Source organism: Eleutherodactylus coqui, chromosome 6, assembly GCF_035609145.1.
Source record: "Eleutherodactylus coqui strain aEleCoq1 chromosome 6, aEleCoq1.hap1, whole genome shotgun sequence".
In the NCBI taxonomy this organism is placed as follows: Eukaryota; Metazoa; Chordata; class Amphibia; order Anura; family Eleutherodactylidae; genus Eleutherodactylus; species Eleutherodactylus coqui.
Window position 1 is genome coordinate 220,240,933 of NC_089842.1, and position 16,069 is coordinate 220,257,001.

The following is a 16,069-nucleotide window of genomic DNA, read 5'->3' on the forward strand; positions in this document are numbered from 1 at the left end:
TGACAACCAATATGGCGGCAGCTCTGTCATCAGCTTAGATAAAAATGGCTGCCATGCCTAAATGGAAGTAACCGTGAGCTAATCCTATGCATTGGTCTTGTCTGCCCACCCAATAAGCGTCCGGCGACTAGCGGCCTTCATTCATTCAGTGGGACCCCGGTCCATCGTACACATTCTGGGAGACTCTCCACCTCGTACAGCGCCCCCAGTGGACGGCTTTGGCAGTGCAACGAACCCTCAGCTAACGGCAGGGCGCGTCCAAGAACCTCCTCACACGGCGGTATAGATCTCCCCGGGCGTCCTTCAGGATTTTGTAGCAGAATTTACCCCAATGCAGCAGGAACTGCGCTCCGCCGCGTTACGGGGGTCTCCGTGTGGGCATTTACAAGATTGGTCGTACGGCGCTGTAGAATAACACAAGAATGGCGGTTTCAATTTTTTTCCAAGCCCCGCCCACTTGTCCGTTGCTGCAGAATCCACCCAAAGGTCTGACGGTTTATTACCAGCGGATGTCCTCAGGTTACTGACCCAACCTCGTGGGCGGGACGCTCGGCCATAAGCGTCTCCAGTACAGCGGCGCGGAACTGGCCTACGGCTGCGGTCAGACAGCGACACGTCCCGGCCAGACCGCGGTCACATGACACGTCTGAGCGAGGCTTCACAGCCATGGCCAACCCCATCTATGGAGTTTGCCCGAGAAACAAGCGTGTCCGCCAAAATTACCAGACCCCGCAAGAAGGGCTCAGAACGGTGAACGCAGCGCCCGCCCCGCGAGGACGATGATTGTCCACGGAAGGTGGCATTGCCAACCGTCCGCCATGTGTGGAGATCACCGGCAGTCTCAAAAAGGAAGGCAACAGTTGTGTCACAGGGAGACAATAAATAACGGGCACGTTCTCAGCCCTCCTGCTGAGCAATGGCCTGGATACGCGGCACGACCGCGGGCTGGTGTGGCTCTCCCGCCGCCTCACTCCCTGGCCTCCGCTATGTTGTGGCGGGATGTCCGCTCCCGGTCCAGAAACTACAACTCCCGGCATGCCCTGCGCACAGCACGCCGCGTCCACCTTACAGTAAAGTAAACAAGTGCAGCGGTCTCAGCCTGGCAGACGTCGCCCGCAAAAGACGAGCTCTGCCATTGGACGGAGGTGGGATTCGTCCATGCAAGTCGTGTTTCTATTGGTCGCCGCTGCCAGGGAAGCGCTGACGTAATCGCCGGCTTCACCTATTGTTATAACGGAGAGAAAACAAGTTCTGGAGAGGGAAGAAGTGAGGAGAGCAGGAGCGGAGCAGAGGGGGCAACAGAAGAGCAGAGGGGGCAAGTAGTGAGGAGAGCAGGCAACAAGAGCAGAGGGGGCAAGAAGTGAGGAGAGCAGGAGCGGAGGAGAGGGCAACAGAAGAGCAGAGGGGGCAAGAAGTGAGGAGAGGGGGCAACAGAAGAGCAGAGGGGGCAAGAAGTGAGGAGAGGGGGCAACAAGAGCAGAGGGGGCAAGAAGTGAGGAGAGGGGGCAAGAAGTGAGGAGAGGGGGCAAGAAGTGAGGAGAGGGGGCAAGAAGTGAGGAGAGCAGAGCAGAGGGGGGCAACAAGAGAGTAGAGGGGGGCAACAAGAGAGCAGAGGGGGCAAGAAGTGAGGAGAGCAGGAAGGGGGGCAATAGGAGAGCAGGAGCGGAGGAGAGTGACAACGCGAGAGAAGAGGGAGCAACAGGAGAGCGGGCAAGAAGTGAGGATAGAGCAACAGCAGGGGAACCGGGGAAACAGGAGTGAAGTGAGGGGGCAGGAGGAACAGAGCGCCTGGAGCAGTGAGGGGTGATGAATGGGGTGGCCGAGGATGGAGGGACATTTATTTGTCTAGACCTGCACCCTCAGGGGGCGCTCCAGAGCACCTCAGAGTGAAGGGACAGAGTACTCAGGATTAGGGGGGGCTGCAGTAGGTGACAGGTGCGATGACCCAGGACCCCCAAATCACCAGCTGAACCTGCCAGCCGTAAGTATAATGCAGGCACTCTCCCCAGTGTCCCCCCTCCATTGCCCCTAGGCTAGTGGGCTGTACAACCTTCTTATATGGGGCTCTACCATCAGGAGTTTGTCATGTGACCCCCTTTGCCTCTGCTGATTGGCTGGAGAATGAGGGGCGGGGCATACCTCCTAAGAGGCTGTTCAGGGCAGTAGCGCCCTCTAGGTCATAGTCCTCCACTCTGTGGCCCCCTGAGAGCCTCCATGATCTCCACACCAAGAAGGGTTAAATACCCTCAGAGAGGAGATTACCATCAGCTGGGGCCACTTACCGGCAGAGCAGGAGGTAACATAGGAGGTCCCGAGGGGTCACGCCGGCAGCACACGTGATCATGGCGTGTCAGCATGAGACGGTGACCTCCACCATGTTCCCCGAGGAGGAGGAGATATTCGGGGAAGGACTCTCTGAAGGGGTGAGCGGCTGCACATGGCATGCTTAGAGTTCTGGTTCCATGCAGGGTTTATACCCGTGGCCTCCCCGCGATGTCACATGTCCTGAACCCCGCGCTGTAGTTTCCTTATGTATTTTGGGGTACATCCAAATTTTTGATCGCTTTTTCTTGCGGTTCCTTTGAGGTGGATAAAAAAAATATCAATTTCAAGTGTTTTTTTTTTTTTTCCTGTTGCACCGTTTACCGTGTGGGATAACTGACCTAATCCTATAATGGGGGACGGTATGAACGCGCGGATATGGAATGTAGTCGTTTTTCTTTTAAAAATTGGTTCTTGTTTTAATAAACTTTGAAACTTTATTGAGCTTTTTTTTTTTTTTTTTTTTTTTTTTTGTCCCTCCAAGGGACTTGGAAGATGCGATGGTTTGATCGCTGGTACACTACACTGCAGTACTTGGGTAATGCCGTACAGGGTACTCTTCACTGATCAGCAGTCAGAGGCTCCACTGATAGGTTTGCATGCAGAGGCCTCCAGCTGCCACGAGAATCCTAAGAAGCCTGCAATTGCGTTGCAGGGTGTTGATGGATGACGGGAGGCGCTAACTCCCCATCACCTGCTTACATACTGTGATCGTGGGACGTAAGAGGTAAAATGGAGCTTCTCCGTTGCCCTCCGTCAGTGCGGGGTCCCTCTGCCCTCTGACATCCGGAACGCGGCTCTTCCTACGCGGGATTCCTGTGCCGACCTTAGATTAGGCCGCCATATTAACCTGTATGACTAGTCACTAAGGGGTTAAAGTGATGGCACCTTGGAAATTTGTGATAGCTGTATCTTTTAACACGTGCGCCATTTTTGCTTAGCTCCGCCCCCCTGTATTATAGGAGTTGGGGGAGGGCTGCGATTTCTCTGCTGTAGAGCCTATAGGCGCCCAGGGTCCAATGCTGCTGCCACTGAGTGCTGTCAGACTGGTCCTTGCCTGTCGTCACCCCCCCCCCCCCCCCCCCACTTGCTATGCAGTCCTGGGACCCCCGTTCCCCCTTCTCTTAACCTTGGCAGGAGGGGGAGGGTTCTCCAGTAGATGGTAAGCTCCAGGGCCCAGGCTAAGCTGTGTGGCAAGGCTGGTATGCTTTTCCATTACTCCGTACCAGTAAAATTGTCAGCTCGTGTTTTGCAGCATGTAGCCTGCGGTGGCAGGGCATGCTGGGAGTTGTAGTCTTACTCCCGGTGGTAGAGCGCTGGAATGTACGTAGGCACGGGGTGGCATTGGATTGTGCGCTCTTGGGGTCCGGCTTCCAGTCTTCTCTCCCCCGTCCGCCTGGTGACTCACCGTGCAGTCATGCAGTAGCTGTGTGTAACGTGGGGAGGTGAGAGCGCTGCTCCGGGCTGTGAGGTGTCTGCAGCGTTCATCCGCCTGCTCCTTATTGTTGCATCTCTTGCAGGTGATTCCCGCCATGTCCCTCACCCCCCCAAACAGCAGCGATGCCTGCCTCAGCATCGTGCACAGCCTGATGTGCCACCGGCAGGGAGGGGACAACGAGGGCTTTGCCAAGAGAGCCATCGAGAGTCTGGTCAAGAAGCTCAAGGAGAAGAAGGATGAGTTGGACTCTCTGATAACCGCCATCACCACCAACGGGGTGCACCCCAGCAAGTGCGTTACCATCCAGCGGACCTTAGACGGGCGACTGCAGGTACTGGGGGTAACGGGGTCCTCATACATATCACATGTCTGTACCCCATTCTGCAGTAGTCCACCCCCATTATAAGTGTGGATGAGGGGTCTTCTCGGAATGATCTCCTGGTAACTATCCTAGACTCTTCAGTCAGAAAGTGTCTCTGAACTCTCACTTATACCTTTGGACGGTCTGTCGCTCTGTCCCCCTCTGTGGACGGTCTGTCGCTCTGTCCCCCTCTGTGGACGGTCTGTCGCTCTGTCCCCCTCTGTGGACGGTCTGTCGCTCTGTCCCCCTCTGTGGACGGTCTGTCGCTCTGTCCCCCTCTGTGGACGGTCTGTCGCTCTGTCCCCCTCTGTGGTCGGTCTGTCGCTCTGTCCCCCTCTGTGGACGGTCTGTCGCTCTGTCCCCCTCTGTGGTCGGTCTGTCGCTCTGTCCCCCTCTGTGGTCGGTCTGTCGCTCTGTCCCCCTCTGTGGACGGTCTGTCGCTCTGTCCCCCTCTGTGGTCGGTCTGTCGCTCTGTCCCCCTCTGTGGTCGGTCTGTCGCTCTGTCCCCCTCTGTGGTCGGTCTGTCGCTCTGTCCCCCTCTGTGGACGGTCTGTCGCTCTGTCCCCCTCTGTGGACGGTCTGTCGCTCTGTCCCCCTCTGTGGACGGTCTGTCGCTCTGTCCCCCTCTGTGGACGGTCTGCCGCTCTGTCCCCCTCTGTGGACGGTCTGCCGCTCTGTCCCCCTCTGTGGACGGTCTGCCGCTCTGTCCCCCTCTGTGGACGGTCTGCCGCTCTGTCCCCCTCTGTGGACGGTCTGCCGCTCTGTCCCCCTCTGTGGACGGTCTGCCGCTCTGTCCCCCTCTGTGGACGGTCTGCCGCTCTGTCTCGAGCTGGCTATCGGTGTCTATCGCTCGCCGTCTGTCTCTCTGGTCGGTGTGGCGCTCAGTCTGTCTCTGGTCGGTCTCGTGGCCTCATGGTTCGGCAGCCTGTTTGATGAGTCACTGTCTGGCAGGATGGAGGGGGATGTTTTGTCTGTGTGGAGCCTCCAGGGAGCGGAGAGGGGGGAGGGGGCGCCGCTCATGTAAACAGAGCCAGGATGAACAGCAGCAGTGTTCCTGCACTCTAATACTGGTGGGGGCGCTGTCCCTTCTGCATCTCTGTACTGGGATTTGATAGATATTAACCCCTTTCCTGCGTAGTGTTCACATGCACGTTGTTTTTCCTGCATGGCATGCACACGGTTAATACAAGTGACTGTTACCGTCTGAGCTGCACACATGGCAGACTACAGACTACAGCGCTCCTATACAGAAGGCAAACGTGGTTCATGGAAACAGACAATGCCAACCAAAATAATTAGTCAGCTGACTGGGGACGTCCCGGCTGGGGGGGGGGGGAGGTCGCTGGGGTGGAAACTTTCATTTGAAAAATGGACGAAAAAAATGTCCCTGGAAGAAAATTCCCAGAACTGTCCTTTATCCATCAGCCGATGTCACCGATCGTGTATGGCTGCTTTGGATGACTAACTGCCAGCATGGAATAAAATGTGTGTGTGGCAGCGTCTGAGTAGCCATTGTTCAACCATCAACCTACTTCTATCACGTGTATGGCCACCTTCAGCTAATTTACGAGAGAGCAGCGGTGACATCACTGAGGATGCAGCCTATCCCTAGAGAGCAGCGGTGACGTCACTGAGGATGCAGCCTATCACTAGAGAGCAGCGGTGACGTCACTGAGGATGCAGCCTATCCCTAGAGAGCAGCGGTGACGTCACTGAGGATGCAGCCTATCACTAGAGAGCAGCGGTGACGTCACTGAGGATGCAGCCTATCACTAGAGAGCAGCGGTGACATCACTGAGGATGCAGCCCATCACTAGAGAGCAGCGGTGACATCACTGAGGATGCAGCCCATCACTAGAGAGCAGCGGTGACATCACTGAGGATGCAGCCCATCACTAGAGAGCAGTGGTGACCTCACTGAGGATGCAGCCCATCACTAGCACAGCGGTGACATCACTGAGCATGCAGCCTATTAATTCGCTTGTTCACGCCTTGATGTGGCCTCCTGGGTGATCTTGCTGTCCCTTTTCTGTCCCATAGGTTGCTGGCAGGAAAGGATTCCCCCATGTGATTTATGCTCGCCTGTGGCGCTGGCCCGACTTGCACAAGAACGAGCTGAAACACGTTAAGTTCTGCCAGTATGCATTTGACCTGAAATACGACAGCGTGTGTGTGAACCCGTATCACTATGAGCGGGTGGTGTCCCCGGGCATTGGTGAGTGTGGTGATGAGTGGGACGTAGAGGAGGCTCTTGTGTTATGTCATACTCACACACAGTGTCGTCCTTGTGTTGCAGGGCTGAGCATTCAGAGCGCTGGTGAGTTTCTGTCTTGTCCTTCCCTTGTTGCTTTTTTTTTTTTCACTTGCTCATGAGCCTCCACTGACGTTTTCTCCCATCTTTAAGGCACTCCATGCCGGCCGGTGAAGGAGGAATATTCAACGGACTGTGAGATGGATGCTCCTCTATGCCTTTCAGCATCTCAAGAACTTCAACCGTCCATGAACCATGCCCCCCTACCTCAAATGCCTCCTTCAGACTCTTACCGACCAACTCTTCCTCCTCTAACATTGCCCAAAAGCCCTCAAACATCTGTTAGCATGTACTCGAATATACCCATTTCCCCCTCAGGTAAGTTTCAATTTGCTGTTCACCACAATCGCTGGTGAGGGATCACTGGAGCAATGTAATCAGTACTACACCCTGGTCACCAAGACGTAGAGCCGTGATATCACTGGTGAGGGGTTACTGGAGTATAGTGATCAGTACTACACCCAGGACGTAGAGCAGTGATATCATTGGTGAGGGGTCACTGGAGTACAGTGATCAGTACTACACCCAGGACGTAGAGCAGTGATATCACTGGTGAGGGGTAACTGGAGTATAGTGATCAGTACAACACCCAGGACGTAGTGCTATAATATCACTAGTGAGGGGTTACTGGAGTATAGTGATCAGTACTACACCCAGGACGTAGAGCAGTGATATCACTAGTGAGGGGTCACTGGAGTATAGTGATCAGTACTACACCCAGGACGTAGAGCAGTGATATCACTAGTGAGGGGTCACTGGAGTATAGTGATCAGTACTACACCCTGGTCACCAAGACGTAGAGCAGTGATGTCATTGTTGAGGGGTCACTGTAGTATAGTGATTAATACTTCACCCAGGACCTAGAGCAATGATATCACTGGTGAGGGGTCACTAGAGTATAGTGATCAGTACTACACCCAGGACGTAGAACAGTGATATCACTGGTGAGAGGTCACTGGAGTATAGTGATCAGTACTACACCCAGGACGTAGAACAGTGATATCACTGGTGAGAGGTCACTGGAGTATAGTGATCAGTACTACACCCAGGACGTAGTGCAATAATATCACTAGTGAGGGGTCACTGGAGTATAGTGATCAGTACTACACCCAGGACGTAGAACAGTGATATCACTGGTGAGAGGTCACTGGAGTATAGTGATCAGTACTACACCCAGGACGGAGAGCAGTGATATCACTGGTGAGGGGTCACTGGAGTACAGTGATCAGTACTACACCCAGGACGTAGAGCAGTGACATCACTGGTGAGGGGTCACTGGAGTAGAGTGATCAGTACTACACCCAGGACGTAGAGCAGTGACATCACTGGTGAGGGGTCACTGGAGTAGAGTGATCAGTACTACACCCAGGACGTAGAGCAGTGACATCACTGGTGAGGGGTCACTGGAGTACAGTGATCAGTACTACACCCCAGTCACCAGGATTTAGAGCAGTGGTATCCTTGTATGCATACACATCTGGTTACAGTATTCTATGTCATGTTTGGTTATGTTGGCACTTTCGTCTTTGTGTAGTTGTTCCTAGTTGCCCGCTTTCATCTTTGACACATAATGAGGGCATCTTACCGATCGTACCTCCTCAGCAGATGATCTCCACATCACCCCCATCCACACCAAACTCGCAGAGTAATGGGTACTCGTCACCCCCCAAACAGTCTTATCACGGTAATTATTTAACCTGACAGATCTTCTTACATTTGAGACTCGCTGTGATTTCTGAGAACTGTCTGAACCGGCTTCACCCCCGTCTTCTCCTCACTTGCTTTTCTGCAGCTTCTTGGACAGGAAGCAGCACAGCAGTCTATGCCCCCAGTCCTGTACCCCAGCCTAATGGAAGGGGAAGCCAACAGCCACCGCTGCATCACCCAAACCATTACTGTACGTCTGTCGCTCCACCCGGCTGGCACCGCTAACACCCCCAAAAAACACAGTAAAGGAATCGTCTTGCTTCCCAGTAACTCTGCCATTAACCCTTCTATCTCCTGTCCTACAGGGCCTCTTCATCAGAGCTCTCCGCAGTACTCGCACCCTGTGTCCAATCATCCAGGTAAGTCACCCATGCAGCACCTTCTCTCCATCGACACCCCATTATACATGGTCACATATTTTAATGATGCTCCTTCTCGGCAGGCCCAGAATTTTGGTGTTCGGTTGCGTACTTTGAGATGGACATTCAGGTGGGAGAGATCTTTAAAGTGCCATCAAACTGCCCGGTGGTGACAGTAGACGGATATGTAGACCCGTCGGGAGGGGACAGGTTCTGTCTCGGACAGTTGTCGAATGTGCATCGTACAGATACGAGTGAACGGGCGAGGTGAGGCCGGGTTTAGCGCTGCACATTGCTTATGTTATGTACACTACGAGGATCAGCAGGATCTTTCTTTCCTTGCTCCTCAGGCTGCACATCGGGAAAGGTGTCCAATTAGAGTGCCGCGGAGAGGGAGACGTCTGGATGAGGTGTCTCAGTGATCACGCTGTGTTTGTGCAAAGCTATTACCTGGATAGAGAAGCCGGCCGAGCGCCAGGAGACGCCGTGCACAAGATTTACCCCGGAGCTTATATTAAGGTTTGCTTTCATTCTTCTCGCTGTTGCCTGTTCTGTGCTGATCCCTTCTTGACCAGCCTATTTTTTTGCCTTGAGGCGTCGTTTCATTGCAAGAGGCATAGCTCACTAACCTCGCCATACGAGGGTTGTGCAGGTGGTGGGTTTGTTTTTGTTGGGAGAAGGGAGATGAGATGAAAGAATGACCTAAATCTTTGCCATGGTTTTGGGTTTTACATTTAAAGTGTTCTCCATTCAGTAGAGGTGTCGTGATGACTTGATCTGATCAGCACGATTACTGCGATACCCTATATATATATATACCATTTTTTTTTTTTTTTTTCAAAAACTGACTGCATCGTCACATTTTTTGGACCCACAACATTTATATTTTCCGGCAGCGGATCTCTGTGAGGGCTTGTATTTTGTGAGGAGTTGTAGTTTTTCATTGGTACCATTTTAAAGTACGGGTGACTTCTGGATTGGCTTTTTACTTTCTTTTTTTTTTTTTTTTTTTTTTTTTTACACTGTTAGACCCCCGAAGGGGACTTGAAAATATGATTGTGCAATTTTTAAAATAGTACACTGCATTACTTATGTAGTGCATTCTATTAGACTCTGCTGGAGGCGGGCATGGAGGCCTATGTCAGGCTCTGGCTGCCATGGGAATTCATTGGTACCTTGCGATCGCACTGTGGGGTGTCCATAGGTGACAGAAAAAGTTCCCTCCCCCTGTAATCTGCTTACACACTGCTGCTATTGGTTGTAGCATGTAAGGGGTTAAAAAGCCAGGATTTGATTCTCTGTTGGCAGTTAGAGCAGGAGCTCGGCTGTCAGTCAGATAAGCCACTGCCTTAAAAAGATGTTATGTGCAGGTTCAGAGCTTATTAGTGCGGCCTGTACTGTAAAAAGGCAGATTGCAGTCACAAAGGGGTTAATGTGACTTGGAATATGATTCGTCTAACGGAAATGACTTTAAACAATCTTTTTTTTTTTTTTTTTTAGGTGTTTGACTTGAGGCAGTGCCATCGACAGATGCAGCAACAGGCTGCCACGGCGCAGGCAGCGGCGGCAGCCCAGGCAGCGGCAGTGGCTGGAACCATCCCAGGCCCGGGGTCTGTGGGTGGCATTGCACCGGCTGTCAGTAAGTATGAGCGGAGGAGGGGAGCACTTCTTGAAGGGTCATTTAACCCCTTCCTGCTGCAGGGCTTTTTGGTTTTTTGTCGGACGAGTCGTATTTTTCAGTGGTACCATTTAACATACCATATGATGTGCTGGGAAATTTGTAATAATTTCTAGTTCTTTTACGATGCCGTAAAAATGCCGTGTTTTTTCCTGCGGGTCGGTACGACTACTGTGATACCAAATAGATATAGTTTGTTTTTAAATGTAAAAAAAGGTAAAGTCCCCTGGTGCGAGCACCGAGTTGTGACTGACTCCTAGGGTGACGTTTTCTTGACATTTTTGCAGGGTGGTTTGCCTTCCCTAGTCATCTTTTACCCCCCAACAAGCTGGGTACTCATTTTCCGACCTCAGAAGGATAGGCTGCCGAGTCCACCTTGAGCCGGCTACCTGAACCCTTCAGGGATTGAACCTGCAACCTTCAGGTCGTGAGCGAGAGCTTACGACGTCTTACTGCTGCCTTAACACTCGCTACACGAGGCTCTTTTAAAAGTAGAACAACTTAAAAATAAAATACGTTTTTGGCCCCCATAACTATAATTTTGCATCGTTTGGATTAAACGAGGGCTTGTTTTTTGTGTTTTGCCCTTGGACGTTGGGTGACCAAAAGAGCGCAATTCTTGCATTGTGTATTTTTTTTTTTTCTGGCGGTGTTTACTGTGTGGGATTAATGTGATATTTTAATAATCTGGACTTTTTTTGGAAACGGTGATACCAAATTTGTATACTTATTTATTTTGAGGAGACCTCTGCGAAAGTGTTTTTATTACTTTTTTCTAGAACTTAACTTTTTTTTTAACATTTTTTGGGTTCTTATAGACTACTTCAACCTGCAGTTGTTTGATGGCTCATACAGTGTAATATAAAACTATAGTATTGTAAATTGCTTTCTGATGGGTAATCGCTCATGGAAGCTCTGGGGGCTTTTAGGAGGTCCTAGACTTCCATGACAACCAAACAGCACCCCCCAATCCAACTGTGGGCTGTTTGGGACCCTGAATGCTGATTGGTGAATGTAAATGCCACTGTCTGAATTTACAGCAGCTTTTAGAGGGTTAACAGCTGCAATCAGTGTTTAATGCTGATCGCAGCTGTTGCCAGCGATCAGACAGCTGACCCCCGACATTTATAAAGCAGGCTTGGCTTGTTGCACCGCCCGCCCCCCCCCCCCCCCCCCCCCCCCCCCCCGTCTCCTTCATGTACGGTGCATGCAAGGAAGGGGTTAAACCCAGTCTGTGGTTGTGACGCAATCACGGTGACCACTCTGCTCTTCCACACCTGGGCGCCATGTAAGTACCTGCTAGGTAAGGGGGTTGCTCTTCTATGCTTTGAGGATTTCCATGTCTTCTCCTTACAGGTCTCTCTGCAGCTGCTGGTATTGGCGTCGATGATCTCCGTCGCCTATGCATCCTCCGCCTCAGTTTCGTCAAGGGCTGGGGCCCCGACTACCCTCGTCAGAGCATCAAACAGACACCGTGCTGGATAGAAGTTCACCTCCATCGAGCACTTCAACTTTTAGATGAGGTTCTTCATACGCTGCCAATGTCAGATCCTAATTCAGTAAACTAGCATCGAGAGACGAGATGCGGGTGGTAAAAGTGGCTCCTTTTTAAAGTGGTTGTCCTTGGAATAGGCCATCAACGGTAGATTGGCAGGAGTCTGTCACCCCCCCCCCCCCCCCTCCCATCCCGCCTGTCTGTTTGCCAGGCTGGTGCACATGTGTATTGAGCTAATTTCTGCAGGAGGCAGACGGTTCCATTATAACTGCAGTGGCCAGGCTTGGTATTGCAGGTTATGTTTCTATTGAAATAGTGGGAACTTTAACTGCAGTACCAAGCCTGACCACTGCAGTAAGAACGGAGCAGTCTACTTTCTGCAAAAACCAGCTTGGTGCACAAACACACAGACCCTGAATAGTTAATTGGCATAAGTCCTGGGTGACAGACCTCTGCCACTCTACTATTGATAACCTATCCTGAGGATTTGCCATCAATGGTTTACAACCCTCTTATTGCCAAAGGACACCTGTAGGGTGGTGAACCCTAGAAAGACCGAGACGTCTGATATGGTTTTATTTCTTGATAAAAATGAATGACTTTGCCGGTGGACTACGGCTTCTGTAGCGGACAATCTGGGCTGCGTCTTGTCTGGGAGAATCTATAAAGAATCGCAATTTTTGGGATTTACTTTGGACAATCTAAACTTTACCAGATGCTTTATTATAACTGTATTAGTTGCACACGAGGAGGGAACCACTTCCTGTTCAGAAGACCTGTGGGAACTGCGAGAAGCTTTATGTTGTCTCCTGATTGTGTAAAGAAACACATGATTAGTCATTGCCATTAATGAGACCGTTCTGTGGCTACCTCACCTGCAGGATCCCGACCTGGAAGGGGACAATCATGACAGGGCAGAGCAAGGCCAAAAATACCAAAACCTATAGGACTAGGGCTCGCCGAGAGGCGGAGTTTGCTTTTTGATAGGATTCCACATACAATCTGACTTCTATTAAATAAAATATTTATGTACTACTGCTTACATGTCTCTGTATGCTCTGGAGCTCAGTGGTGGAGCTTGTCTCTTCTAGAGCTCTGTACTGTATGAGAGGGGGGGGGAGCTGTCTCTTCTGGAGCTCTGTTCCCGGGGGGGGGGGGGGGGGGAAGCTGTCTCTTCTGGAGCTCTGTTCCCGGGGGGGGGGGGGGAAGCTGTCTCTTCTGGAGCTCTGTTCCCGGGGGGGGGGGGGGGGGAGCTGTCTCTTCTGGAGCTCTGTTCTCGGGGGGGGGGGGGGAGCTGTCTCTTCTGGAGCTCTGTTCTCGGGGGGGGGGGGGGAGCTGTCTCTTCTGGAGCTCTGTTCTCGGGGGGGGGGGGGAGCTGTCTCTTCTGGAGCTCTGTTCCCGGGGGGGGGGGGAACTGTCTCTTCTGGAGCTCTGTTCCCGGGGGGGGGGGGAGCTGTCTCTTCTGGAGCTCTGTTCCCGGGGGGGGGGGGGGAGCTGTCTCTTCTGGAGCTCTGTTCCCGGGGGGGGGGGGGGGAGCTGTCTCTTCTGGAGCTCTGTTCCCGGGGGGGGGGGGAGCTGTCTCTTCTGGAGCTCTGTTCTCGGGGGGGGGGGGGGGAAGCTGTCTCTTCTGGAGCTCTGTTCTTGGGGGGGGGGAGCTGTCTCTTCTGGAGCTCTGTTCTCGGGGGGGGGGGGAAGCTGTCTCTTCTGGAGCTCTGTTCTCGGGGGGGGGGGGAAAGCTGTCTCTTCTGGAGCTCTGTTCTCGGGGGGGGGGGGAAAGCTGTCTCTTCTGGAGCTCTGTTCCCGGGGGGGGGGGCTGTCTCTTCTGGAGCTCTGTTCCCGGGGGGGGGGGGCTGTCTCTTCTGGAGCTCTGTTCTCGGGGGGGGGGGGGGCTGTCTCTTCTGGAGCTCTGTTCCCGGGGGGGGGGGGCTGTCTCTTCTGGAGCTCTGTTCCCGGGGGGGGGGGGCTGTCTCTTCTGGAGCTCTGTTCTCGGGGGGGGGCTGTCTCTTCTGGAGCTCTGTTCTCGGGGGGGGGCTGTCTCTTCTGGAGCTCTGTTCTCGGGGGGGGGCTGTCTCTTCTGGAGCTCTGTTCTCGGGGGGGGCTGTCTCTTCTGGAGCTCTGTTCTCGGGGGGGGCTGTCTCTTCTGGAGCTCTGTTCTCGGGGGGGGGCTGTCTCTTCTGGAGCTCTGTTCTCGGGGGGGGCTGTCTCTTCTGGAGCTCTGTTCCGGGGGGGGGGGCTGTCTCTTCTGGAGCTCTGTTCTCGGGGGGGGGCTGTCTCTTCTGGAGCTCTGTTCTCGGGGGGGGCTGTCTCTTCTGGAGCTCTGTTCCCGGGGGGGGGGCTGTCTCTTCTGGAGCTCTGTTCCCGGGGGGGGGGGGGCTGTCTCTTCTGGAGCTCTGTTCCCGGGGGGGGAGCTGTCTCTTCTGGAGCTCTGTTCCCGGGGGGGGGGGGGCTGTCTCTTCTGGAGCTCTGTTCCCGGGGGGGGGAGCTGTCTCTTCTGGAGCTCTGTTCCCGGGGGGGGGGAGCTGTCTCTTCTGGAGCTCTGTTCCCGAGGGGGGAGCTGTCTCTTCTGGAGCTCTGTTCCCGGCAGGGGGAGCTGTCTCTTCTGGAGCTCTGTTCTCGGCAGGGGGAGCTGTCTCTTATGGAGCTCTATTCCGGGGAGGAGCTGCCTGTTCCTGGGGGAGCTGTCTCTGGAGCTCTGTTCCTGGAGGGGGGAAGGGAGCTGTATCTTGTGAAGCTCTGTTCCTGGGGCATAGGGAGCTGTCTCTCCTGGAGCTGTTCCTGGGGGAGGAGCTGTGTCTTGTGCGGCTCTATTCCTGAGGGGGGGGGGTTCTCTTTTGTAGCTGTGGAGCTCTGTTCCTGGGGGGGGGGCTGTCTCTTCTGGAGCTCTGTTCCTGGGGGGGGAGCTGTCTCTGGTGGAGCTCTGTTCCTGGGGGGGGAGCTGTCTCTGGTGGAGCTCTGTTCCTGGGGGGGGAGCTGTCTCTGGTGGAGCTCTGTTCCTGGGGGGGGAGCTGTCTCTCGTGGAGCTCTGTTCCTGGGGGGGGGGAGCTGTCTCTCGTGGAGCTCTGTTCCTGGGGGGGGGGGGAGCTGTCTCTCGTGGAGCTCTGTTCCTGGGGGGGGGAGCTGTCTCTGGTGGAGCTCTGTTCCTGGGGGGGGAGCTGTCTCTGGTGGAGCTCTGTTCCTGGGGGGGGGAGCTGTCTCTGGTGGAGCTCTGTTCCCGGGGGGGGAGCTGTCTCTGGTGGAGCTCTGTTCCCGGGGGGGGAGCTGTCTCTGGTGGAGCTCTGTTCCCGGGGGGGGAGCTGTCTCTTCTGGAGCTCTGTTCCCGGGGGGGGGGGGTGAGCTGTCTCTTCTGGAGCTCTGTTCCCGGGGGGGGGGGGGGGTGAGCTGTCTCTTATGGAGCTCTGTTCCCGGGGGGGGGGGAGCTGTCTCTTATGGAGCTCTATTCCGGGGAGGAGCTGCCTGTTCCTGGGGGGAGCTGTCTCTGGAGCTCTGTTCCTGGAGGGGGGAAGGGAGCTGTATCTTGTGAAGCTCTGTTCCTGGGGCATGGGGAGCTGTCTCTCCTGGAGCTGTTCCTGGGGGAGGAGCTGTGTCTTGTGCAGCTCTATTCCTGAGGGGGGGGGTTCTCTTTGTAGCTGTGGAGCTCTGTTCCTGGGGGCGGGGGGGCTGTCTCTTTTGGAGCTCTGTTCCTGGGCGGGGGAGCGGTCTCTGGAGCTATGTTCCTGGAGGGGGGAAGGAGCTGTCTCTTGTGTAGCTCTGTCTCGGGGGAGGGGGGGGCTGTCTCCTCTGGAGCTCTTTTGTGGAGGAGGGAAAAGTCTTTGTTGGAGCTCTATTGAATGGGGGGGGATCTGTCTCTTCTGGAGCCTAAGGGGGGGGAGAAGCTGTCAACTGTAGCTCTGTTCCGGGAAAGGGGGGGGCTGTCTTGTGCGGCTCTATTCCTGGGGGGGGGGGGCTGTCTCTTTTGTAGCTGTGGAGCTCTGTTCCTGGGGGGGGAGCTGTCTCTTCTGGAGCTCTGTTCCTGGGCGGGGGAGCGGTCTCTGGAGCTATGTTCCTGGAGGGGGGGAAGGAGCTGTCTCTTGTGTAGCTCTGTCTCGGGGGAGGGGGGGGCTGTCTCCTCTGGAGCTCTTTTGTGGAGGAGGGAAAAGTCTTTGTTGGAGCTCTATTGAATGGCTGGATCTGTCTCTTCTGGAGCCTAAGGGGGGGGGGGGAGGCTGTCAACTGTAGCTCTGTTCCGGGGGGGGGGGGGCTGTTTCTTCTGGAGCTCTGTTCCTGGAGGGGAGGGGAGCTGTCTCTTCTGGAGCTCTGTTTGGGCATGGGAGGGTGATGTCTCTGCTGGGGGGGAGAAGAAGTTCCTGTGTGTGGGAAGCTGTCTCTTCTGGAGCTCTGTTATGGGGGGCAGGGGAGGCA

The 16,069-nt window shown here is 54.3% G+C and overlaps 1 protein-coding gene across 3 annotated transcripts; it reads left to right on the plus strand.

Moving 5' to 3' along the window:
* Positions 1-1,600: 1,600 nt before the first annotated feature.
* Positions 1,601-12,711, plus strand: LOC136633252 (mothers against decapentaplegic homolog 4-like). 3 transcript variants are annotated; one of them, XM_066608840.1, is made up of 12 exons: positions 1,602-1,981; positions 3,843-4,091; positions 6,162-6,336; positions 6,418-6,438; positions 6,526-6,750; positions 7,967-8,116; positions 8,225-8,329; positions 8,445-8,498; positions 8,582-8,765; positions 8,849-9,017; positions 9,999-10,137; positions 11,533-12,711. In XM_066608840.1, exons 2-12 carry the CDS (start codon positions 3,855-3,857, stop codon positions 11,742-11,744), a joined length of 1,671 nt encoding a protein of 556 aa, XP_066464937.1. In that variant the 5' UTR covers positions 1,602-1,981; positions 3,843-3,854; the 3' UTR covers positions 11,745-12,711. The 3 variants fall into 3 exon arrangements, with proteins under 3 accessions (XP_066464939.1, XP_066464937.1, XP_066464938.1); XM_066608841.1 differs by lacking the exon at positions 1,602-1,981 and adding an exon at positions 3,626-3,767; XM_066608842.1 differs by lacking the exon at positions 8,225-8,329 and having other exon boundaries at positions 1,601-1,981.
* Positions 12,712-16,069: the final 3,358 nt, after the last annotated feature.

Excerpts from the sequence above, each read along its gene's own strand:
- LOC136633252 (XM_066608840.1), top strand. The coding sequence starts at position 3,855 with ATGTCCCTCACCCCCCCAAACAGCAGCGATGCCTGCCTCAGCATCGTG. Across the intron at positions 6,751-7,966 it reads TATACCCATTTCCCCCTCAG|TTGTTCCTAGTTGCCCGCTT; the intron begins GTAAGTTTCAAT and ends GTCTTTGTGTAG. Across the intron at positions 8,117-8,224 it reads CCCCAAACAGTCTTATCACG|CTTCTTGGACAGGAAGCAGC; the intron begins GTAATTATTTAA and ends GCTTTTCTGCAG.